The sequence below is a fragment of the Prionailurus viverrinus genome, chromosome D2 (assembly GCF_022837055.1).
Source record: "Prionailurus viverrinus isolate Anna chromosome D2, UM_Priviv_1.0, whole genome shotgun sequence".
NCBI lineage: Eukaryota > Metazoa > Chordata > Mammalia > Carnivora > Felidae > Prionailurus > Prionailurus viverrinus.
The window spans coordinates 81,833,102-81,857,000 of NC_062571.1; the positions used below are offsets into that span (position 1 = coordinate 81,833,102).

Here is a 23,899-nt window from a genome sequence, read left to right on the forward strand (position 1 = left end):
GCAAATGGGTGTGGAGAGTACCTCGCCAAATTTCCCGAGGCCCTTAAATACCAGGCTGTCTTTTCAGCAAGGAAGATGGCTGTAAATAAATGAATGAGCGTTTTCACATTTGAGTGGGTGATAACAGAATTCCAGATATTACAGGAGTATAATTTTACAGGTAATTTGTGGGAACCTACATCTGTAATCATAGATCTCTGATTTTAACGCCAGGCGCTCGTAGTAGTTAATTACCTAAAAGTGTCTGTACAGTGGAGATATTTGTACACTGAACAGCTATCTACTCCGTATACGTGGAGTTTTAAGGAAAGACTACAGCAATAGTGTGTAAAATCAATTGCTTCTATAGCAGATTGTTAGGGAGCTGGTGGTATTTATGAGGCACTTTATCCCCATTGCAAATGTTGGGGGAAAACCACTACCCAGAAAGGTAAAATACTAATGGGAAATAGCAGGGTGCAAAGGAAAAGATAGGAGACCATCGATTATGTGTTCGAAGTGCAGTACACACACAGAAGCCTGGGTGATCGGGGAAGGTGAGATTGCTTCTGTTTTGGTCTAAAAGAAGGACTTCCTGGAAGAAGTGGCCTCTCAACTGGGTCTTGAATGATAGCGTCTCGGAAAAGAAGAGATGAATGTTCTAAAAGACTAATGTAAGGTGTAAGTAAAGGAAGGGATTGATGATAAATACAGCTGGGGGACACAGGATTCACGTAGCAGAATGGCAAATAGATTAGAAAAGCTGGGGTCAAATGATGGAGAGTCCCGGATTCTGAGTTAAGTGTGGGCTTGGTTCACTTAATAATCTGGAATCTGTGAAGGCTTTGTGTCTGGGAGGTGAAATTCGTTGTGTTGGAATCATAATTTGGAGAAGGCACGAGAAACAGACACAGAGGACTTGGAGACAAGACTGGGGAGCCTCGCGTTATCGTGAGCACCAGGATGGACTTCTACTACAGAGGGAATACTCAGAAGTGACAGCAAGAATGGCTAGCATTTACTGAGTACTTGTTTTGTTCCAGATACCTTGTTAAATGCTTTACCTGCATTACTTAGGTGCTCGAATACCATTATTCCCTCTTGATGATCTTAGGTGCTCGAATACCATTATTCCCTCTTGATGAAGAGGGAGACTTGAGGATCAGGGCGCTCAAATGAGTCGCCCAGGGCCACATTGCTAGTAAGCGGTGGTGCCAGTATTTGAACCTGTGTCTGGCTGAGGCCATCCTTTTAACCATTGTGCTCCAACCCAGGGGCCTGTTAACACACTTGCTTGGGTCCCTTAGTGTATCGGGATAGGTGGGATCTGTGTATCTGTCAAAGAAAGGAGAAGAAAGGGGGCGCCTGGGTGGCCTAGTCGGTTCAGCGTCCGACTTCGGCTTAGGTCATGATCTCACGGTTCGTGAGTTCGAGCCCTGCCTCGGGCTCTATGCTGACAGCTTAGAGCCTGGAGCCTGCTTCAGATTCTGTGTCTCCCTCTCTCTGCCCCTTCCCCGCTCATGCTCTGTCTCTCTCTCTCTCTCTCAAAAATGAATAAACGTTAAAAAAAAAAAAAAAAAAGGAAAAGAAAAGAAAGCAAGCTTGTATATGATTCTGATCTGCACCCTGGGTTGGGAAACACTGTATCGTTACCCTAAATGGCAGCCTTTAAGGAGAGGCTGGGGCAGGAGGGGAGGTGCGTCAGAGGGAATCCCAGAGCCTGGGGACTAGAATAATGGTGGTATCCTTGCCTGAGATGGGACATTGAATTGGTTTAGGTGAGGAAGGGGGTCTCTCTGCGATCGTGTGTTCTTCTTGAGGAAAGCATCGAAATGTCTGTGAGCATTTTGAAGTCGCAGGCTTTAGAGAAGGTGGGGCTAGAAAGAGAATCTGAGGCGCCATCTGCTTGGATACTGTTGAACTTCATCACCATGGGAATCTTCACCTCCAGTGTTGGAGCCTTTCCCCATGTGGGTGAAAGGGAAGGGGGCATTCAGAGGGAACGAGATCCCCAGTAGCACGGTGTGCAATCCAGGAGAAGAGCATCTTAAGGAAGGAAATTACAACTTGGGGCTTTAGGTGAACGAGAGGGATGAAAACCAACCTTGGGAGACTGTTGGTCTTATTTTCCAATTGCTTTGGAGTTTCTTCAAGTGTGGTAAGAGGCATTTGGGGAAGTGGGAACAGAAGAGAAGCTAGAAAAATGGAGATCCTTTAAAAGTCGTGGTAGTCGTGTCCACGCAGCCTGTGCTCTCACTGCTGCCTCCCAGCCCTGTCTCCCTGTCTGCAAAGGGGTAGAGTCTGTAGCCTCAGGGAAGAGGACGGTCTACCGGGGAGACTTTCCAGGTGAGTCTAGTGTCTGGGGGGGAAGAGCTTGCTGGGTGAAGTCCGCCTTGTCTACCACCCTCCCAGGTGAAAACCACTAGGTGGAGAGAAGAAAGGGTGTGCTATGAGCTGCTGCACGTGAGGACCGGAATAGGATCACGCCTAAATCTGTGGTTCTAAATCGGTGGTGATTCTCGCTTGAGACTCACTCCTGTGGCAACCGACAGCATTGCCGACAGGTGGGTCCCATTTCCTTCAGAATGCTGGAGCCATAAAAAGATTGAGAACCAGCGGTTGAAATTCTTCCAGGCTGCAGAGATCTCTGACTGCAGGATCTATGTATTTGGTTCCTTTTTAGTAAGAGAAGTGTTGCCGTCTAGGTGTTTTTCTGAAAATGTATTCTGTGTTTTGCAGAAGTATGAAATGATAAAAACAGAAGAGATTCCCAATTTGGAAAACTCGAACTTCTCTACGAAGGTCATAAAAGACATTGCACAGAATATTTTATCGTTTCTGAAATCTAATTGTACCAAAGAAGGACATACCTATTGGCTGTTTAAAGGTAAACGAATTCTTGAATGACCAATAATGATTGAGCGACTCCAGTAAACTGAGGTTTGTTTTCCTTTTCAGCAAGTGGGAGTGATATAGTGAAGCTCTATGATCTCACTACTCTTTGTGAAGAAACTGAAGACAAGTACCAAAATCCGTTCACCATGCCGGTGGCTATTCTCTTATATAAGTGAGTGCTTGGAGAAGTAAACGTCATTGAATTTTAAGGTGTATGGCCACACTATCTAGGTTAAATCTTTTAAATACCCTTTCGGTTTTTGTGGCTTAAGAGACGAAGTATGTATATGTGTATACAGACTCTGTCAGTGTCCACTTGTAGGGGATGAATGCCGTATTCAAAAGATACGGTAATGGTTTCTTGTATTTCTCTTACTATTAGAAGGTAGGAGGAGTATGCTTATACTTGAGTCTTGCAGAGAATGAGGAATGGGTGTGAAATGATACAAATGTTTTTCTAGGGTTGCTTGCAACATGATGATGAAGAAGAATCAAAATAAGAAACACTACGGAACTATTAGAACATTGCTTCTTAATTGTGTTAAGTTGTTGGACAAAAGCAGACATCCTCAAGTAAGATTAACATTTACGTGTTCTTTGAAAACAGTCTAGCATTCTGATAGAGAATTGTTGCCTACACATTAAAGCTGCTTAACGCATAGTCTGAACTGCCCCATTACGGCAGCCAGTAACCACATGTGGCTGCTGAGCACTGAAAATGTGCTTCATCTGAATTGGGATGTGTTTTAAGTGTAAAATACACACTGAATTCCGCATGTTGTGTGTACGCGTTGCATGTTGAAATGATCATGCTTTGTGCAGTGGAACAAATACATTAAAATTAATTTCCCCAGATTTGATTTTTTTTATAATTTAGGCACTAGAAATTTAAAACTTCCTATGTGGCTGGCTTCCAGTACATTTCTCTTGGATAGCCCTGTTCTCTAAATTTAGGACTCCGGTAATTTTCACTGAGTAGTGCTGTTTTTTCCTTTTGTCTTACCGCGTCTAGAAGGTAGAGAAACTATTTTACGGTATTTACGGTATCTTTTAAAAGATCCATTTACACACGTGGGCCTTGTTATCACTTTGTTGTGTAAATTAGGTTCGCACTCCATACTTAAATGTACAAAGCCTCTCTCAAAACAATCCTTGAGCCGTGTGCCCCACGATTTCCCATTCTCCTTACCCTCCGGTGTCTGAATCCGACAGCGGCTTTGTGGTTTACTGCTAGTTGTATCCCATTTACATTAGAAAAAGTTGTGTCATGTGCACTTTTTTTAAAGGCCCAAGTTAATTTTAATTGTCGCCACATCCAGTTTGACTATAAAAGTTTATCCTAGAGACTAAACCAAGAGAAAACTTTTTTTTGAAGAAAAGTGGCAAAATAATTTCTGACTTAAATATTTAATTGATGGAGGTGGTGATATTTTGTGGAAATTGGATAGTTTATGTGAAAGTTGGAAACTGGTGTTAAAATTATTGAATGTGATCAAGAATTAATAACAAATAATAGAGTGGAATAATAACGGTAATACATAAACACTGATTTTACAAGATGCCCGGATGGACTTTTCCTTCATTAAGCTAGTGGAGGTTTTTTCCCCCTAGAACCAAGGATCCTGTAACATGTATTAGTTGCTTATTAAAACCCTTATTAATTCATAGCTTATAAAGAGAAATTCTGGTTTCTCAGTTAATATGGAATGTTCTCTTGCTAATACTTCAGTTAAAACACTACACACGTGAAAACTTTTGTCACCAGTTGCCCCCTTTTTTTAAGACGGTGGGCTGGGGATGGAATAATTTCAGGAAATAAACATACCAACCCAGGAAGATTTTATGGCATACCTTTGACTTGGGACCAGTTCTTTCTGAGTGTAACAGTCTGGTGGAAAAAGCCTGTTGCAGATCTCCAGAAATCTATTAGTACAGTAGTAACATTCATTCTGCTTTAGAATGCTCGGTTCTGATGACAGTCACACACATTTCCTTTTGTTTTTTTTTCTTTTTGTAAGATTATTGCTTCAGCCAATTACATGCTTTCAGAACTTTTTCAATTAGATGAACCTAAAAAAGAAGAAAGTTCAGAATCTCCTTTAAATGAAAATTCTGATGAAAGTTACAGTGAAGAGGAGGAAGAGCTGGCAGACAGCGATGAAAATGGATCCTATGGCACCGGTTCTGATCCATCAGATGATAACAAAGCAGTAGCTATCATTAAGTCTGTTGGAGAATTGTCAGTTCCGGAGAAATACAAATCCATTCATCAAATCCGAGTAAGCGTTTTTGTTAAAGTTTTACCAGTGGTTAATTGAATATAGCTAGCCTCTCAAAAGAAGGCATTACTTCGGGAGATCCTTTATGGTCCAGGGTCAAATTTGTAATTGCCCCAGGGTCACTGATCCAACATGCAGACCGATGGCGGGCAACGTGCAAATCGCACATCAGTGTACTAATTTTTACGTAGGAGACTTTCCTTTGCAGTGACCAGCAGGTAGTCATGTCTCCTCACTAGGGTCTTCCTTCTCCGTTTCTGGGTTGCTGGGAAACTGCATATATTGCTTGGTGAACGTAGAATAAGTAGACAGGAGGTGGCTCATTGGTCCATTTGCGAGGAACCCGGTACCTTATCCCAGGGCTACAGGACAGGACTTTTTCAGTGACTGGACCATGTCAGCTCGATTGAACGTATCTCTGTCCTGGTCAAGGTCTGGTAGACTCAGTGACTGGGCCATGTCAACTAGGTTGGACATATCTCTGTCCTGGTCAAGGTCAGATAGACCCTAACAACTTCCCACCCTTCGATTTCTGGTGATGTGGATTGCATTGACTATTCTTCTACCGTCAGTCTTTCTCCTGACATTAGAATGAAGTTTCTGTTTTCTGAATCATAACTACCTTCCAGTCCACCCTGTGATCAGATCCAAGTCAGCCTTAAAAGACACTGGCTATTCGCTGAACTGAGATATGGTCCTATTTACAGATCATCTCTTAATGGAAGCTCAGAGTTTAAACTTTCAGGTGGAAACTTTATATCCGGGGAAGCTTTTAGAGGACCTCGCTGTCCCCATAAAACATTGCCTAGCTTTTTGACTTCCTGCACTCTCCCTCTCCTTTACCTTCCCCTCTCCGCCTTTTTTCCTGCCTCAAGCTCGTCAGGATCATGCCCAGTGGAGGCATCTGCCGTTGCTTGTGCTCAGCACGTGGAAGTTTGCGTGGTTGCCTTTTTCTAAGCCTTAAATCCTGATGAAAGTGTCGCTCCTTTCAGAGACCTAGACCACTCTAGCTAAAACCATGCTGTATTTTTCTGTCCTTCATGGAGGTAGTGATCTGTCCCTGAGGTTTGTGTCTGTTTCCTCTCACTAAAACAGAAGCTCCCTGTAGGTATGGACATTCTTGTGTCTCCTGTGTCTAGAACACATAATAGGTGCTCCGTAAATACTTGATTAAATGACTGTGGGAAAAGTTACTGTCCATCCGAGTTTTCGTGCACTTTCAGCTTGAACTCCGCAGTAGAATTGAAAAAACTGTTTTCTCTGATTATGAACAGAACTTCTGCAATCAATAATTTTATGTATTTGGGGAACTGCATTGTAAAGACCCTGGATTTATGGGTCTTTTAATTAAAAGATTTTAAGTAGATGATAATTAAAGACGTAGTGATACGTTAGTTGACTTTTTTTTTTTTATACATAGACCGTGAATTTTATTGCTATCCGAGGCACTCAAAAATACAGTCATGGTATTCCTGTAAACGTGTCTTTAGTGAGCCTTGCCTTATAAAACGTACTGTTTGAAGTACAGTCAGCATGACTTCCACGCCTCCGTTTCAGCCTCCTGTGTCTGTGGACAGATTACTTCACATCTGTGCTCGCCGTAAAATGAGAACAGTGATTCCAGCCTTGCAGGAGTCCCCAAAAGTGACCTGCCTCGCAGAGGCCCCTACACGTACTATCACTTAGCAGATGTAGGTCATTAACTGCTTCTGCTCCTACTTAAGCACGTAAATTACACGCCGAGACCACTGGCGATCCTCGTTAACTTAACTGCCAAATTGGGGTACTGTTAACTGCGTGTTGCCAAGTAGCGGTGCTGACCAGGGGCCACATTGCCCTCTGAGATGGGGTACGCGTTTACCTAGAACATTACATTCTTGCTGTGTCATAACAGAATTATGTTTAAAACTTTAAGAATTGAAAGTCACGTACACTTGGAAAGATCTTTTCATCAGGCAAGATTTTTGTTGATGCTTGTATCAATTTAATGTGCAGTTAAGGCGGCACGTTACCTCACGAAGCTGAATGCGTAAGCAAATGTTGAAGTTATTGACGTGTGGAGTTTTAGTAATTCCCAGGAGCCGAGAGCTGTGGAATTTGTCATGGGGGCGGCCTACTAATCCCTTGAAATGTCTGTTTCTGAAGCCCAGTTGCACCTTTCCGGTTTGCCATGACACCGAGGAGCGCTGTAGACTTGTGCTCAGCTATGTTCTGGAGGTAGGCCTTCGTTTGGTCTTCACTGTTACGATGAACTTGCACTTGGTATGCACATAGCACTTGTTTGTTGGTGACTAAAGTCTATTTTCAGAGTGTAAATTTTCCTACATGTGTTCAGTGCCTTGTATCTCGTTTATAGTTGACCTTTCATTATGTGTGTGATAACTGTTTCTCCTTGCTTAAAGGGGCTAAAATCTGTGGATAGCAGCATTAAAAAAGAAAGCGACCTTCCTGCAGCTGACCCCAACACCCCGATCCCATTAAAATATGAAGATGAGTCCACAAGGGGGGGTCCTGAGGGTCTGGAGAAGCAGATGGCCTTGTTTTTGGACAAAAGTAAGTTGGATTGATGTGCAAATAAGGACTCTTCTATAGAATGGTGTACTAGTCCTTTATCAGTGGCAGACTTCTGTCAATTAAGGCATTCATTGAAAGGAGTTCAGGAAAAGGATGCCATGTGAATGGAAAGTAGGGGGAAATACCGTTTCATTGAAAGTATAAAACAGAGGATAATTTTGATCCTTAATAGCTACTCCTAATAAGTTCTGCTCCTTCCCCCTGCAGCAGAGAGCTGATGCCTTCGGCCCAGTAGGGATCTCCTAAGAAATGACTTCAGTGAAAGCAGCTGAGTGTTGAAGAGCAGACTTAGGAACCAAACTGCCTCGCTTCAAATCTTGGCTTTGCTAGAGCAAGTTCCACTTCTTTGAGCCTTGTTTTCTCTCCAACTGGAGACAATGGTGCCTGGTTTAGAGGGTTTTATAGGGATCAAATGAATTAATACATGTCAAGTGCTTAGAGCCGTGGCACATGTAAGCCCCATAGAGTTGTTGGCTGTTGTTACCCCGTGGTTCTTGAATAAACCAGAAAGGTCACTTACACGTTGTCTGGTTGGTTCCTCAGGAAAGTCACTTCATGAAGAGTATGTGGACTTTTGAAAAGTCTGTTTTGTTTAAAAAATGTTTTGGAAGCCTGTGTGTATGAAATACCAAATGCTTTCCTGACTTTTCTGCTCTTCACGAACATAAGTTGTAGGTGGGGAAGTAAATGCATTTCCCTAGCGTTGATGTAGTGCTTGCTGTGTGCCAGGCTTGAGCCCCTCTGCAGTGAGAACACCAGGACTTGAGACATCGCTGCCTTTTTTATGGTATTTTTTTTTTTTTTTTGAAATGCCTTTTCTTCCTTCCTTTCTCCCCAACTCGGCTGTTGAAAATCCTGTTGATGTACGTTCAAGATCTTTACGCTCCCGTCTCTAGTCAGAATTGATTCTCTTAACCACTTTGTCCTTGAGCACTTAATTTTGTCTTCTGCTATAGTTAGTTGTGCCGAATGGTTTTCTGCGCGCACACCAATATGGTTGTGAGCAAAAATTGTGTCTTCTTCATCTCTGGTGTTCTCACAATACCTCAGATGCAGAAAGTTCATGCAGTAGCAGAGGGAAAAGAAATCCATGCATTAAAAAAAACCATAATAGAGATTGTGCCTTCATTGCTTTGAAAGACTTGTGTCGTTGCTGATCGAAAAAAGAGAAATCTTGAGGCTGAGAGACTGGGGAGGGAGGGTTCCTGCAGCCATTTTGTTTTCATCTCTGTACTTGAACTTAATCGATTTTGCTGTGGTTTATGTTAGCACCCTGTCTGCACCTCTACTGTGGGAGATCTTCAAGGAAGGAGGCCATACAACAGCATGTCACTGTTTCTGGTGCCTAGGACAGTGCTTGGCACAAAAAATGACCATTTGTTAGATGAAGAAGATAGTAATAGGCTGGACTTTAAGTAAAGAATGTTCCTGGGAGAGGAAATAGTCCACTGCGGGGGGGGGGGAGGGGGGGTGTGGAAAAAATAGGCCTCTGTGTAGGCAACAAGCAGTAACTTGACTTTGGCCGATGGGTAGTAGGGGTGGAATACTGCGGAGGAAGACAAAAACGTCCTGTAGGAAGTGGGGCTAAGGTGCATAGACAGGATTTAGTAAGTGGTGAGAAACCATTTCAGTGTTCTAGAACAGGGGGTCCACCGCAATTAAAGTTTGTTTTAGAAGGGTAAACTTTCTGGCCGGTTGGCATGTAGACTGGAGAAAGGACAGGCCAGTCATGAGTTTAGTTACATGTGACCCTGAAAGAGAATGACAGAGTTAACGGCTGCAGGGAGCAGAAAGCCTTCAGAAATCCCAATGAGGGTCCATTGAAACACTGCCATTATACTCTATTGTTAAGTAGTAAAGCACAGTATTTACCGGTCTTGTTGTAGTTATGGTACCTAAGCCTGGACCGTTTCTGTCAAGAAACAAATTATTTTTTTATGGTGAGACTTAGGTTCAAATAAAACGTGCTGCCTTCTCTCCCCCTCTCCTGTCATAGTGGGCTCCCTTCAGAAGGGTAATTATTCCAGTCAATCTGGAATGATCCCTGGTTCTTGGCAACATAAAATGAAACTCCAGCTGATTCTCAAGTCATCAAAGGCCTATTATGTTTTGTCTGATGCTGCCATGAGTCTTCAGAAATACGGAAGAGCGTTACGATACATTAAATTAGCTTTGCAGAGCCACGGTAAGTCACTGTAAATTAATATGTTTAATAGGCATTGGGAGGGAGAACAGAAAAGGCATCTGAATCACAATGGAATTTCACTCCTGTTTCTGTTGTAAAACTTAATTTTGAAATAACTTTCTGTTCTTGAGTCTGTTACTCAGGATTTTATTTTCTGCTCTGAGTGGTTAATTATCCCTTCCTTTTGACACCCAGGAAGCCATATGTAACGTAAGAAACTTGGGTACAGTGGTGCAAAGCTTTCAGCTAGTAACAGATTTTCTTAATATTCATTATATTAATTTTTCACGCACCAGTGTCTTTTCTCTTTCCCGTCCTTTCTGCCTAGATACTTACTGCTGCCTCTGCACCAATATGCTTTCTGAAGTGCTGCTGTTTCTTTCTCAATATTTGACGCTCTGCGGTGATATCCAACTAATGCTGGCCCAGAACGCAAACAACAGAGCCGCACATCTTGAGGAGTTTAATTATCAAACAAAAGAAGACCAGGAGATCCTGCACAGCCTCCACAGGGAGTCCCCGTGTCAAGGTGCGCCGGCCAGGCCTGTGACGCGCACCGGGCTCTTTCTTGGGTCCAGCATAGGTGACCGGGGTGTGTCCGGAGAAGTGGCGGAAATGTTAGCGTTTCAATATTGCAGTTCTGTTGTTCTGCTCTCTTTAAAATCGAGTGTGATTCCGTGTGTATTTGTACGTAAAGTGTTTCGAAATCGTTCTAGTTGTAAAATTAGAAATTCTCAAATAACGATAAAATAAGCTCTAAGACAGTTGTGTTGACCTTTTACTCCTCTTTCCATCGAGGTTTTTCTAGGTGACCTTGCATTCCACTAACCAAGCCATGATTTTCTTTTGAAAAGGAATTAACAGTTGGTAAAAGTGAATGAATACCTTCTGAATGATTTCCAGGGGCTCAGATACAGAGATCATTTTTTAAACTCCGTTCATAGCTGACTATCTTAGTGAATATATATCTATTTCTTTGTTCTGGAGTTGTCACATACTAAAACTCTGAAATCGGAGTATTATTCCTAGCGGCTGTATCCCTGCCTCTTTCGGTACAGTCGTCAGCACACTGCAGTTAGGGCAGCAAGTGAGCCAAGAGAGCGGTCCTTTTACTTACCATGGGATTGTCTTCTTTTGCTCCTGAAATGTTTACTTGATATCCACCTCCCAAAAACTTTTGGACATGTAATATCTAGAGAAGTACATTGGGGAGAAATGTAGTGTTTCTTCATTTTTTTGCCCTCTCTCTTCCCCTTCTTTCCTTCTGAGTTTCTCAGATGATCATTTTATTTTCATAGACACAGTGAGAAAACCTTCAGTGTGTTTTTACCACTCCCATCAAATTAATTTCATTGAAAACACTTGTTTGTGAGCGTGGCATTCTCTCATGTTCCAGTGTTAATGGCAGTAGCACTCCCTTTTCCCCTCTTGAATTTTGAGCCCTGCACTTAAGTTTATTGCATTCCCACTCCATAGCAGGTTTAAGTCTTTGAGCTTAAGTCTTTGAGCTAGTAGCTTCTTCAATGAGTTAAACTTACATTGCAAGCCATCATGTACTTAAATAGCCTCTGGTAGCAATCAGAGCTTTATTTCAAGAACTATTTCCATTGATTAAAAAGAAAAAAAAAAGACTTACTCTGTATCCACAAACAACTTTAGGCTTGTACCAGTAAGCAGGTGTACTTGGTAAAATCCAGGTCTTGGGAAGTTTTTGGTATTTTTAGGAAAATATTTCTTTATTCAAACATTAATATCCCAGGAAAATATGGTTTTTTAAATAAAGGATCTTTACTTTGAAACTTAAAATTTTAGTTGCATTGATTGAATCTTAGGTTTATACAGTATTAGATTTATTTTGTGGTCTTAAAAATGTGAGATTATGTAGATACTAAGGAAGAAGGGTTCATGTGACTCACGGTGATTTTTTTTTTTTTTTTTTTTTTTTTTTTTTTAGGATTTGCATGGGCAACTGATTTGTCTACAGACTTAGAGAGTCAGCTTTCAGTTAGTTGTAAGTGTTATGAAGCTGCTAATGAAATCTTGCAATTTAGTGACTTAAAAAGCCAAAACCCAGAACACTATGTACAAGTATTGAAGAGAATGGGTAATATCAGAAATGAAATCGGTGTGTTTTACATGAATCAGGCAGCTGCACTGCAGAGTGAGAGAGTAGGTGAGTATCTCTTTGGAGTCCTCTCTTTATTGCCTATTCTGGTAGAAAATCATGCTGGTGTTGTGGTTTGGGCAAAGAATTATGGCATTTGATTTTATGTATAAAGGGGTGCTCTCTTAAAGAATCTTTTATTCTTAAGTTCTCGAGAAATAAACAAAAAGCCATTGCCCTTTGAGAGTCCTCATTTCCATGTCCTCCATTCTGCATCTGATCCGTTCAAAAGTGAAGCGCACAACCAGCCGGTGCTAGGCGCTCTGCTGGGTATGTAACTGAAACCTAGTTTCTCTTCCGTGTCAGGAAGCCAGATAGAAATGTAAATCTTGGGAAAATGCCACGAGCACAAGTGCAGTCCAGAAGAGTGGGGACAGAGGTTCACTGAAGGTGTGAGGTTCTTGGAGGGCTTTTGGGGAGAAGGTGTGGTTCGAGCAGGGTGGTACGTGATACACAGGATGTCGGCAGGCAGATCTGGGAAAGGGGGTGCTGTCCACACTGAGTAGGCAGCCTAGAGAAGGAGCCAGAGGTGGCACGGTCCAGTGGGTGGTGAGAGTAAGTAACGCAGGGGCCTTGTGTGATTCAGGCACAGGATAGTGGATTCAGCTGGGCCCATATCGAGTTGGAGATTCCAGCGGACATGTGAGCAGAAGGTCTCGCTCAGTTGTTGGTTAGAAACCTGGACTTAGAGCTATTTGGGATAGCAAGACGCAGGTTGGGGAAGCGCTCAGATGGAAGGTGGGGGGATAGTTGGAGCCATGAGAATGATGGAAATGTAAGGACTGGACCCGGCGTGAGGAGGCAAAGAGCTGAGAGGAATGAGGACAGCAGGTAATCCGAGAGCGAGAGGGAGTGTGAGTGTGTGTGTGCGCACGCTGTGCGGTGGTCTGTGGACTGTGCTTGGCACTAGAGGTACAAAGGGTTCATGCTTTTCACGGTGTTGCCGTATTGGGAGGTTTGGGTGGCTCAGTTGGTTAAGCGTCCAACTCTTGATTTCAGCTCAGGTCATGACCTCATGGTTCATGAGTTCAAGCCCTGTGTTGCTGTTAGTGCGGAGTCTGTTTGGGATTCCTTCCCCCCCCCCACATCCCCCAACTTGCACTTGTAAAAATAACTTTGAAATTTTTAAAAGAAAATGTTATTATATATATATTTTTTAATGTTTATTTTGAGAGAGAGCTAGCAGGGGGAGGGGCAGAGAGAGAGGGAAAGAGAATCCCAAGCAGGCTCCCAGCTGTCCGTGCAGAGCTGACACAGGGCTTATCCCAGGAGCCGTAGGATCATGACCTGAGCCGAAATCAGCAGTCTTAACTGATCGAGCCACCCAGGAACCCACATGCGTATTTTTGATTGAGAAGTAAGAACCTGTGCTTTTAAGGTGCGTTTGGAGGAGGAAGTTGGTGGTGAAGGAGCATCAAAGCGATAGAAACCTAGGAGGGTTGGATACAACACAGATTACACCTCTCATAACTCCATGGGACCATGTGTTTTGAATCTTCATAACATCGTGCTTTGTCAGATAATTTTATTGGCTTGTTTTATTAAGAGTGAAGAAGGGCCACGTTTTCATATTGTGTTAGTCTGCTCAGGCTGCCATAACAAAATAGCATAGATTGGGTGGCTTAAACAACAGAAATTGTATTTCTCACAAGCTGGAAGCTGGAAGTTCATTATCAAGGTGCCGGCAAGGTTGGGTTTTTCTGAGGCCCCTCTCTGTGGCCTGCAGATGGCCACCTTTTAGCCATGTGCTTAGTTGGTCTTCTCTCTGTGCAAGCCCTGGTGTCTGTCTCTCCTCGAAAACCACCAGTCATGTTGGATTAGGGCCCATCCTGTCCTCCTTGAGCTGTAGTTGCCTCTTTAAAGGCCCCGTCTCCCAATACAGCCACACTGGGGGGTAGGGCCTCGCCATGAATTTGAGGCGAGTGAGGACAACGATAGCAGCTCAGCAGCTCGCTGTGGTGACTCCACTTGGCTGCTTCCTTAGCCGTCCTGTCCCTGCCCTCCTCCCCTCCTCCCCTCATCCTTCCCTGGGACACACGGGGTTTACACTGATGTCCGCTTACGTGTGGTTTTTTCTTTTTTGTGTGAAGTGAGCAAGAGTGTGTCTACTGCGGAGCAGCAGCTGTGGAAAAAAAGCTTTTCTTGTTTTGAAAAAGGAATTCACAACTTCGAGTCAATCGATGATGCCACAAACGCTGCCCTTTTGTTGTGCAACACGGGGAGACTCATGCGAATTTGTGCGCAGGCGCACTGCGGTGCCGGTGATGAATTTAAGCGGGAGTTTTCACCGGAAGAAGGCTTGTATTATAATAAGGTAACACACCTGCTTCCATGTCGGACGTCATCCACTTCCACCGAATCGGCCCTCAGCTTTGCCGTGGCTCCAGGAAAATACCATACATCTAATGAGAGCTGTGGCGATGGTGTGTGACGAGACAGTTACAACGCTTAGAAACCGACCCTAGGATGTGGAGAATTTAGTATAGAAGCTGGCGTGTTGAAAAGACGATCGGTGGGTTGTGTTGGCATAAGCAGAGAAGACATCAGGTGGCAGGCGGGGTAAAGGCTGACATGAAGGGAAACTGGGAAAGTGCCAGGAGAAGATGAAGGAAGAGCCTTTGTGAGGAGACGGGACGGGACTTGCCTCCCACGATACAATAAGCAGGAAACACAGAGTAAACGATGGACACGTGTAAACGTGTAAAAAGAATGGTTTTTAAATGTATAACAGAAAGCAAAATTGAAAAGCACACCACAGTCTAGTAAAAATATTTGTAACCTACGACAGATCAGAGGTTAATAAATCCTTCATATATAGGGAAGAGTTAAGAACCGTTGAAAGGGGCGCCTGACCGGCTAAGTCGGTAAAGCACACTACTCTTGATGTTGGGGCTGTGAGTTCGAGCCCCACACTGGGCATGGTACTTACTTCAAAAATAAGATAATCCTTGAGAATGAACTGCCCCGATAGAAAAAAAGGCAAGTAATCTTGGCCAAAAAATTGGTGCACGTTAAAAAAAAATGGTTAAGATGTAAGAAATTTCAAATTTTACATTTTTATGAAATTTAAAAATTGAGTTTGTCTATCAAATTACCTGCAGCGTAGGAGAGGGGGAAGGAACAGGCGCGCTCCCTTAACAAGTACTTCAGAGCTCTCAGAGCATGCTAGTGAAACATGGTCATGGCATGCGAGGTTGTAAAGGGAAAGTGACTACTTCAGGGTTTTTTTTTCCCCACTTTACAGATACACAGAGAGTAGATAGTTACAAGACATGCAGAAATTATTGCTGGGCGGTGGAATTAAATGTGGTTTTATTTGCTTAAATGTAATGAGCATGCCTTTCAGGCAGGGAGTATGGGGAGTTGCTTTTTTATAGTCAGGTAGCAGTGATTTTTTATCCTTAGACTCTTCTAGTTAGTTTTTCTCGTTTACTAGTTAAACAAACAAATTTTCGTTTAAGAAGGAGAAAAACCAGGGGCACCTGGGTGGCTTAGCCGGTTGAGCGTCCGACTTCAGCTCAGGTCATAATCTCTTGGTTCGGGAGTTCGAGCCCCGTCGGGCTCTGTGCTGACACCTCAGAGCCTGGAGCCTGCTTCGGGTTTTGTGTCTCCCCCTCTCTCTGCCCCTCCCCTGCTGATGCTCTGTCTCTCTCTCTCTCTCTGTCTGTCTCGAAAATACACAAACGTTTAAAAAAAAAAAACTATAGAAAAAAAAAAAGAAAAACCAAAGGAAGAAAATGCATCCTCATGCATGAGCAGAAGTCAGAAAGCACCAAGGCTTAGGGACTTGCCATGGAAACGTGGACTGGCATGCGGCCAGCCACTTTAAGTGGCTTTTCTTCATTGAAACTGTTTCATAGATCGTTTTTTCCTTTCATAATATTGCCCTTTTGTAAATTGTCCCCAGATCAAATCAACATCTGGGTGACTTTAAAGGATGTTTTATTTGATTTTATTTTTTTAATTTTTTTTTTTTTAACGCTTATTTATTTTTGAGACAGAGACAGAGCATGAATGGGGGAGGGTCAGAGAGAGGGAGACAAAGAATCTGAAACAGGCTCCAGGCTCCAAGCTGTCAGCACAGAGCCCGACACGGGGCTCGAACTCCCGGACTGCGAGATCATGACCTGAGCCGAAGTCGGCCGCCCAACCGACTGAGCCACCCAGGCGCCCCAAGGATGTTTTATTTTTAATATGCTGTTGGCATAGATTTAAACTGAGTAAGAACTGTGTCTTTCCCTCCCTGCACAGGCTGTTGATTACTATTTGAAAGCTCTAAGGTCCCTGGGAACGCGAGACATACACCCAGCTGTTTGGGATTCAGTGAATTGGGAACTGTCCACTACTTACTTTACTATGGCAACTCTACAGCAAGACTACGCGCCATTATCTAGAAAAGCTCAAGAGCAGGTAATAATACTTGCTGGGCTATAAAAGAAGCCTGCAACTTTCAGCCTTTAACAGATACTGAACATATTTTCCTTAAAAAGCAGTATTTAAATACTTTTAAGATTACAGGCTTGTCATTGTTTTCTCCTCCCCCTTAAAAAAAAAACCCAGATCGAAAAAGAAGTCAGTGAGGCTATGATGAAGTCCCTGAAACACTGTGATGTGGACTCCGTTTCTGCTCGACAGCCTCTTTGTCAGTATCGAGCTGCGACCATCCATCACAGGCTGGCGTCCATGTACCACAGTTGTCTGAGAAATCAGGTACTGCCTTTCCAACCTCAGTTCGACGCCAAGTCCATTTAGAAGCGTTCTGGGTGTTGGTCTTACATTTCAGTGTGTGTGTGTAATGCCATGTGTTCTGTTAGCTGCTTTAAAATAATTTGGAGTGTAGGTAATTTTTCCCTCTTGCCTGCGCTGCATTTTTTCCTCTTATAAGTTGAGTGGGTATTAGTTGACCCAGTTAGGTCTCCTCTGTGTGCTCCCCCTCCCTGCTGAGTCTCCCTCCACACCCACCCAGAGTAACTGCCGTCCTGGACTTTTCCGTTATGTACCCTGTTGGACCACTTAAAACAGTGTGTTTACATTTTACCTGGTTGTGAACTTTATAGATCAAATCATACTGTACACAGTCTTCTGTGGTTTATTGCCTTTCCCTGGACACTGTGTTAGTGAGATTCCTTCTGGTCAGTGCCATTTTCTAGTTCAGTAGCGCTCATTTAATGACTGTACCTCAGTTTGTTTATCCTCTCTGTGATTCCTGAACTTTTGGGTCGTTTCAGTTTGAGGCTATTAGGAATAATCTGTGATTGTTAATTATTTATTATTTTTCATTAATTATTGATAGCTGTGAACAGCCTGGTACATGAATCCCGGTACTCAGATGCATGTGTGTCTTAAGAATCCGTTGCAGCCCAGGTTGATGGTGCATTCCTCCAGAGAGGTTGTGTGGCTTCTACCAGGAGTCTTGTGTTGGAAGTTTCTCAGGGATGTTTTTTGTTTGGTTGTTTCCCCTCCCCCCCCCCCCTTTTTTTAAATGTGTTTGTTTTGTGTTTTTTTTTTTTTGCTCAGGACCAAGATAATTTATCTTGCAGTCCCTTGGGCATAGGCTGCGTTCTGGGTACCCTCAGCCTGAGAATATTGTCCTTTTGAGGTCCAGCTTAACCACAGAGGATTTCTCTTCATGTTCCACTGTCCCTGGACTCTCTAGCCCTTGCCCCGGGAGGTCCTAATCAAAATTCAGGCGTGTCCAGGTGGCCTAATATCCCCAAGGCAGAAGCAAGCCTTAGCGTTCCAAGACCACGTGATGGGGAAAGAATTTTCTTTTCAGCACATGGTGCTGGCACAGCTGGATGTCCACATGCCAGAAGAATGAACTTGGACTCCTACCTCACATCGTGTACAAAAATTAACCAAAAGCGAATTAAACACCTAAACGTAAGAGCTAACACCGTTGAAGACTTCTAGAGAAACAACACTAACGTTTAGTGATCCAGAGACTTAGTTAAGTAGTTATTGTGAAATAACTGAAATACTGTGAAATAACTCAAGGCTTAGGATTGTTTTTGATTCTAGGTTGGTGATGAACATCTTAGGAAGCAGCACCGGGTGCTCGCAGATCTTCATTATAGCAAAGCTGTTAAGCTTTTTCAGCTTCTGAAAGATGCTCCTTGTGAACTACTTAGAGTGCAGTTAGAAAGAGTGGCGTTTGCAGAGTTTCAGATGACCAGTAAGTCTTACGTTTTCATTTCTCGTGTTTGTGGGCATCGACTTAGTGTGGGATCCTCTTAGAGTGAGGCAGACCCGGAGATCTCTCTTGATTATAAATAACGTTTTCTTTTTAATTTGCCATAGTTGATGACTTTGGGTAGGGGCCAGAAGTCTCTGCACTTTTTGAAGTTTAGAAAATGGATTTGATTACGTTCAGTGACCTATTTATTTCGTAGAAATAGGGAAACGTAGCCCCCGCTCCCTTATTTGAAAAAATGGGGCAAGTCAGTTGAGACCATCAGAGATTAAATCATCACGAATGACTTAGGAAGGGAGAAGCGGTGGTAACGGAGCAGTAAACCCCTTGAAACACGGTGGGTACGGGCAGCGGTGGATTGTGGCAGCAGAACCGTAGGCCCGCGCAGGGCACAGATCCGTGGGAAGGGAAGGGCTGGACGAAAGCGAGCGCACCCGCTCTGTCCGGGCTCAGCCACTGCAGGGAGGAAGCTGCTGCCGCACACAGAGGGTGTTTGCCGCGTTCTCTCACTCGCGCCCACCTGCTCCCTTGTGCAGAGGGGTCCCTGGAGACCTAGCTCTCGTGCGGTAGAGACACACGTTCATTTGAAGTACGGCTGCTCATTTGGTTTTCTTTCAGTTGTTTTCTTGTATAAAGTTAAAACAAACGTGCTACTTACCCACGTGGAGGACTCTTCCAGTGGCGTGTCCCCCGAAGGATGCACAAGGAAGTCGCGGCACTGCGGGCGGGGCGCGGGTGGCCGGGAGGAAGTCTCTCACCCGGCTCTGATTTAGACTTGGCGCATCTGTGAAAGCATGGCCTGTTCAAAGCCGGTTTTAAAAATCCTGTTTACTGAGAGTACGTCTGTTAACATTTTGCCATCCTACGGCAGGGTTAACCGCCACACTCTCTGGGAGTGGGTTTTGGGTGACCTTTCTTGATTTACATCTTTGAATTTTCTGCCATGTTTGAATTCCTTCGAGAGAGCAGGCATCAGTTTCATAAAAGCAGTAGGTAGTGGGAACAAATTTGCTGAGATAGGATAAGTATGGTTAATTTCCCTTTAAAAATTGAGTACCAAAAAATATATATATATAGAGAGAGAGAGAGAGCGCGCGCACGAGAGGGAGAGAGAGAGAGAGAATAGAATAGAAACATTTGCTTCCAGCTGGTTTCTTTGCCTTAACACTCAGGTCTTTCAGGGAGGTTGGGTTGTCACCCTCACAGAACCAAATGGTGCAGCAGGGAGACCGTTGTGATTTTTGCTTTGTCTAGGGATAATTACTAAAAGCTGAATTGAGAAAACCTGTTGAGATTCTCATGAGCTACCTTTACGGGATTCGAAAATCAACGTTCAGTAATACATTGACATTGGAATGGTTTCTAGATTTATATTGAAAGGGATGATCATTTTGTGCTTCATACTGTAGGTCAGAATAGCAACGTTGGAAAATTGAAAACACTATCTGGGGCTCTTGATATAATGGTGAGAACTAAACACGCATTCCAGCTCATCAGAAAGGAGCTTGTAGAGGAATTTGACCAGGTAAATGGAGAAGTATTTATCTTTGGTTTTTGTGTGCCTTAAGCTAAATGGTGAATGTATATAGTGGGCGTATGGTGGGGGTGAGGTATGTATATTGTGTGTGTATATGCATATATAAACGTATGCATACATATATGTGCTTTGCATAAAAACACATTAACAGTGATGTATTATATTTTCTTGGTGGAATTATTAAACTCTTTAAGTTGGAACTATAGCTTTGTGTTAAATACTTTTTTCTTTAACCACGTAGACCTTAGTAAGGCTCTGATAGTGTAACGTCTCTGTTTTCTTTTATGGTTTTTTTTTTTTGTGTGTGTGTGTTGTCTTTTTTATCATTGTTCTGGTTTTGTTTTGTTTTTTTAAAGGAAGTTACTGGTTGTTGGTTTTTTTAAAGTTTTTTTTGAGAGAGAGAACAAATGCCAGAGGGGCAGGGAGAGAGTGAATTCAGAGCATCCCGATGCGGGGCTCGAACTCACAAACCGTGAGATGGTGTGAGTCCAAGTCAAGAGTCCGACACTGAACCGACTGAGCCGCCCAGGCGCCCCTGTTGTGTTTGTTTTTTAAGAAAGAGGCACGTAGCTCTTTTATAACTTCCGGTAAACTGCCAGGGAGCAGTTGAACGATGAATGGGCTTCAGCAAGCTCCTTGGAAAGCATCTCTGGTTTGCCTGGCTTTCCAGCATTCATGCCACCTTCTGCTGGGGCGAAAAGCTTCCCCGAGTCCCCATCGCACGCCAGCCTGTCCAGCCCCGTTCTGTCACACCCCGTCGAGCATCCGTTTTCTTCCTGCTCCGTCAGTGTGCACTCGGGGGAAGTAGGTTTCCATTCAGGATTAATTCCTACATAAGTGCCTGTTAGGTGTGAGACATTTTTCTCCGCTTTTAGTCTGTCGGATGATCTCCAGGATGAGGGGCTCGTCAGGGCCCCTGCCACCGACGGGCTGTGCCTGGGGGAAAATGACCTCGGGTCTGCTTTTGGTTTGTTTTGTTTTTTGGCTAAAACGTTTACTGGGTGGACAGCACCGCAGCCCCATCCCTGGGTGCGGAGCCGTAATCGTCCGCTAGCTGAGGTGAAGTGACCTTTTGTCGTTGGTAGCCGAAGAGTGACGAGAGCGCTCCAGCCGCTGATCCTTCGCCTGGTCTCAGTCGAGAAGAAGTGATCAAGCTCCTCAGTATATTTGAATCTCGGTTGTCATTCCTTCTCCTTCAGTCCATCAAACTGCTGTCTTCAACTAAGAAGAAAATGAGGTAAATGGAATTGTTCTCTGGAAGTTTCTTCTCTAGCACCTTACTTTGTAGAGACGTAATTTCTACCGACCCCGGGAAAGGATAGGTTGTATTTGTTCTTGTTTTGTATGTGGGCGACTAGGGATTTAAGTGGTGCTGTGATCTGTTAAACCAGATGAGACTCCTCGCAGTGTGGCCTATGATACAGCGAAACTGTAGAAACAGATCTTGCTTCCAAGAGTAAATACCCTATTGGTTTTAATATTTGCCCTGAGAGAGATGAATGACCCTGGAATGAAGACCTCGACTGTTTCTAGTAACCCTTCTGAGCATTGTCTTTAAACGGGAAGTCAGGACTACAGTTTTGATACCCGGCACCAAATGCACCAGTAGAAAGGAAGCAGCAGATGACAGAATGTCAGAATCCTTGTAATGCCCACGAACTTGGTGAAAAGAGTGAACGTCTCGGCAAAAAATGTTCTTCTACACCTGTATCAGCTTATACAATTCCGTTGTTTTACCAGACTTCTTATATTGGCATTATTAATTTAACTTGGAATTCTAGCAGTGAGTACTGGATCAGGAAGGTAACATAAATAATGTCTTTTTTTATTAATTTTTTTTTTAATGTTCATTTATCTTTGAGTGAGAGAGACAGAGTACGAGCAGGGGAGGGGCAGAGAGAGAGGGAGACACAGAACCCGAAGCAGGCTCCAGGCTCTGAGCTGTCAGCACGGAGCCCCGACGCGGGGCTGAAATCCACAGACTGGACTGTGAGATCATGACCTGAGCCGATGTCGGACACTTAACCGACTGAGCCACTCAGGAGTCCCAATAATGTCTTTCCTTTTAAAATATACGTACAACCTGGCTATATTACAAAATTCGGAAAATAAGGGAAAAAAAATCATTCATCTTAACACATACATTGTCAGTTACCCATGCATATTTTACCAATTTATAATCTTCAGATACAGGTAATTTTTGTCTCTATATTTACTTTATCTTTTTTTATTATTATTTTTTTAATGTTTATTTATCTTTGAGAGAGAGGCAGCAGGTGAACAGGGGAGGGGCAGAGAGAAAGGGAGACAGGGAATCTGAAGCAGGCTCCAGGCTCTGAGCTGTCAGCACAGAGCCCGATCTATATTTGTTTTAATTTATACATAGTAAAATTTACTTTTTGTGGCATACAGTTCTTCAGGCTTTAACAAACACTTAGGGAACTGTGTCTCCTGCCAAAATCACCATCCGGAACGGCTCTGTCACTTCAAGAATTCTCTTTTGCTGCCTCTTTGTGGTCAGCCCCAGGATTTCAGGGAGAAAGCGTGCTGTCTTTTACCATTAAGTGTAGCATCACCTGTGGGTTTTTTATAAATGCCCTTAATCAGGTTGAGAATGTTCTGGGGTGCCTGGATGGTTCAATGAATTAAGCGTCTGACCCTTGGTTTCAGCTCAGGTCATGTGATCTCACAGTTTTGTGAGTTTGAGCCCCGTGTCGGGCTCTGCTCTAGCTGGTGGCACCGAGCCTGCTTGGGATTCTCTCTCACTGCCCCCCACCCCGCCCTTTGCCCCTCCCCCACTCACACTGTCTCTGTCTCAAATAAACTTAAAAAAATTTTTTTTAAGTTGAGAATGTTCCTCTCTGTTCCTAACTTTTATCATTAGTGGATGTTGAATTTTTGTTAGATGCTTCTGGTCTAAGCATTGAAATGACCACATTGTTTTCCTTCTTCAGTGTGTTAATGTGGGGCTCATTGAGAGTTTTTGTGTTTTTTTTTTTTTTTTTTTTTTTTTAAGGTTAAAGCAGCTTTGCATCCCTGATATACACCACACTTGGTTGGGATTCATCATTCTTCTTAATATCCCTGGGGTTTCGTGTACTAATACTTGATTTTTGTGTGTGTTTGTGGGATGATTCTCTCCTGTTAGTGGTTTTGTCTGCTTTTGGGAGTAGAGCCTGCTGGCCTCATGAAATCAGTGTGCCCGTGTTTCCTCATCTGATTTTTAGAAGTGTAGAACTATTTCTTCCCTAAAGCTTTGTTAGAATTTACCAGTGAAAGTATCTTAACCTAGAGTTGGCTTTATTGAAAATTTTTCACAAAGAGTTTAGCTTCTTTTCATAGGTAAAATTTTCTGAGGGAATGAAAGTCTTTTTGTCTATTGTCAGATGTATAGGTTCACAGTATTCACTTATTATCCTGCTAATGTCTAAAGGTGTTTGTAGTGCTAGCTTTTTTTCATTCCTGATATTGGCAACTTTGATCCCCGCCCCCCCCCCGCCCCCCCCCCTTGGTCAGTTTGGTTAGGAATTCATCGGTTGTATTGATTTTTTTTTTTTAATTTTTTTCTAATGTTTATTTATTTTTGATAGAGCATGAGCAGGGGAGGGGCAGAGAGAGAGGGAGACACAGAAACAGAAGCAGGCTCCAGACTCTGAGCTGTCAGCACACAGCCCAATGCCGGGCTCAAACTCACAGACGGTGAGATCATGACCTGAGCCGAAGTTGGACGCTCAACTGACTGAGCCACCCAGGCGCCCCTCCCCCAGCAGTTTGAACCTGTCGTTCCTGGGTGCCTTGTGATGGTTTCTTCCCTCTTCGGTGTTCTTATTTCTCCTGCTCCATTGTCTCCTGTTTCTCCGTGGTTCCAGCTGTTCCTGTGCTAGACTGATCTTCTGCATAGCTGTTATGTGTTCCCTTGCCTTTGCACCCTTTTTCAGGGCAGCAAGGGTTCAGTGTGATTTCTATTAACCTATCTTTCAGGTTCGCTGATTCTTGATTTTAGTCACTTACAGTTGAACTTGATGAAGGCATTCTGTTTACTGTGCTCATTTCTGCTATTCTTACTGGGTTCTTTGTGTGGGTTCCACCTCTC

At 43.4% G+C, this 23,899-nt stretch overlaps 1 protein-coding gene across 2 annotated transcripts in view; it reads left to right on the forward strand.

Annotated features, from left to right (window-relative positions):
• The window catches only part of EDRF1 (erythroid differentiation regulatory factor 1), a 39,773-nt gene that overhangs the window by 11,015 nt on the left and 4,859 nt on the right, over positions 1-23,899 (forward strand). For both annotated transcript variants that reach the window (XM_047825026.1, XM_047825027.1), the window contains 15 exons: positions 2,719-2,866; positions 2,938-3,046; positions 3,336-3,447; positions 4,893-5,153; positions 7,299-7,370; positions 7,556-7,706; positions 9,724-9,912; positions 10,241-10,441; positions 11,867-12,085; positions 14,167-14,390; positions 16,328-16,486; positions 16,637-16,786; positions 18,098-18,251; positions 19,679-19,794; positions 20,892-21,043. In XM_047825026.1, the coding sequence (XP_047680982.1) occupies positions 2,719-2,866; positions 2,938-3,046; positions 3,336-3,447; positions 4,893-5,153; positions 7,299-7,370; positions 7,556-7,706; positions 9,724-9,912; positions 10,241-10,441; positions 11,867-12,085; positions 14,167-14,390; positions 16,328-16,486; positions 16,637-16,786; positions 18,098-18,251; positions 19,679-19,794; positions 20,892-21,043 (2,417 nt within the window). The remainder of the gene's footprint in view (positions 1-2,718; positions 2,867-2,937; positions 3,047-3,335; positions 3,448-4,892; positions 5,154-7,298; positions 7,371-7,555; positions 7,707-9,723; positions 9,913-10,240; positions 10,442-11,866; positions 12,086-14,166; positions 14,391-16,327; positions 16,487-16,636; positions 16,787-18,097; positions 18,252-19,678; positions 19,795-20,891; positions 21,044-23,899) is intronic.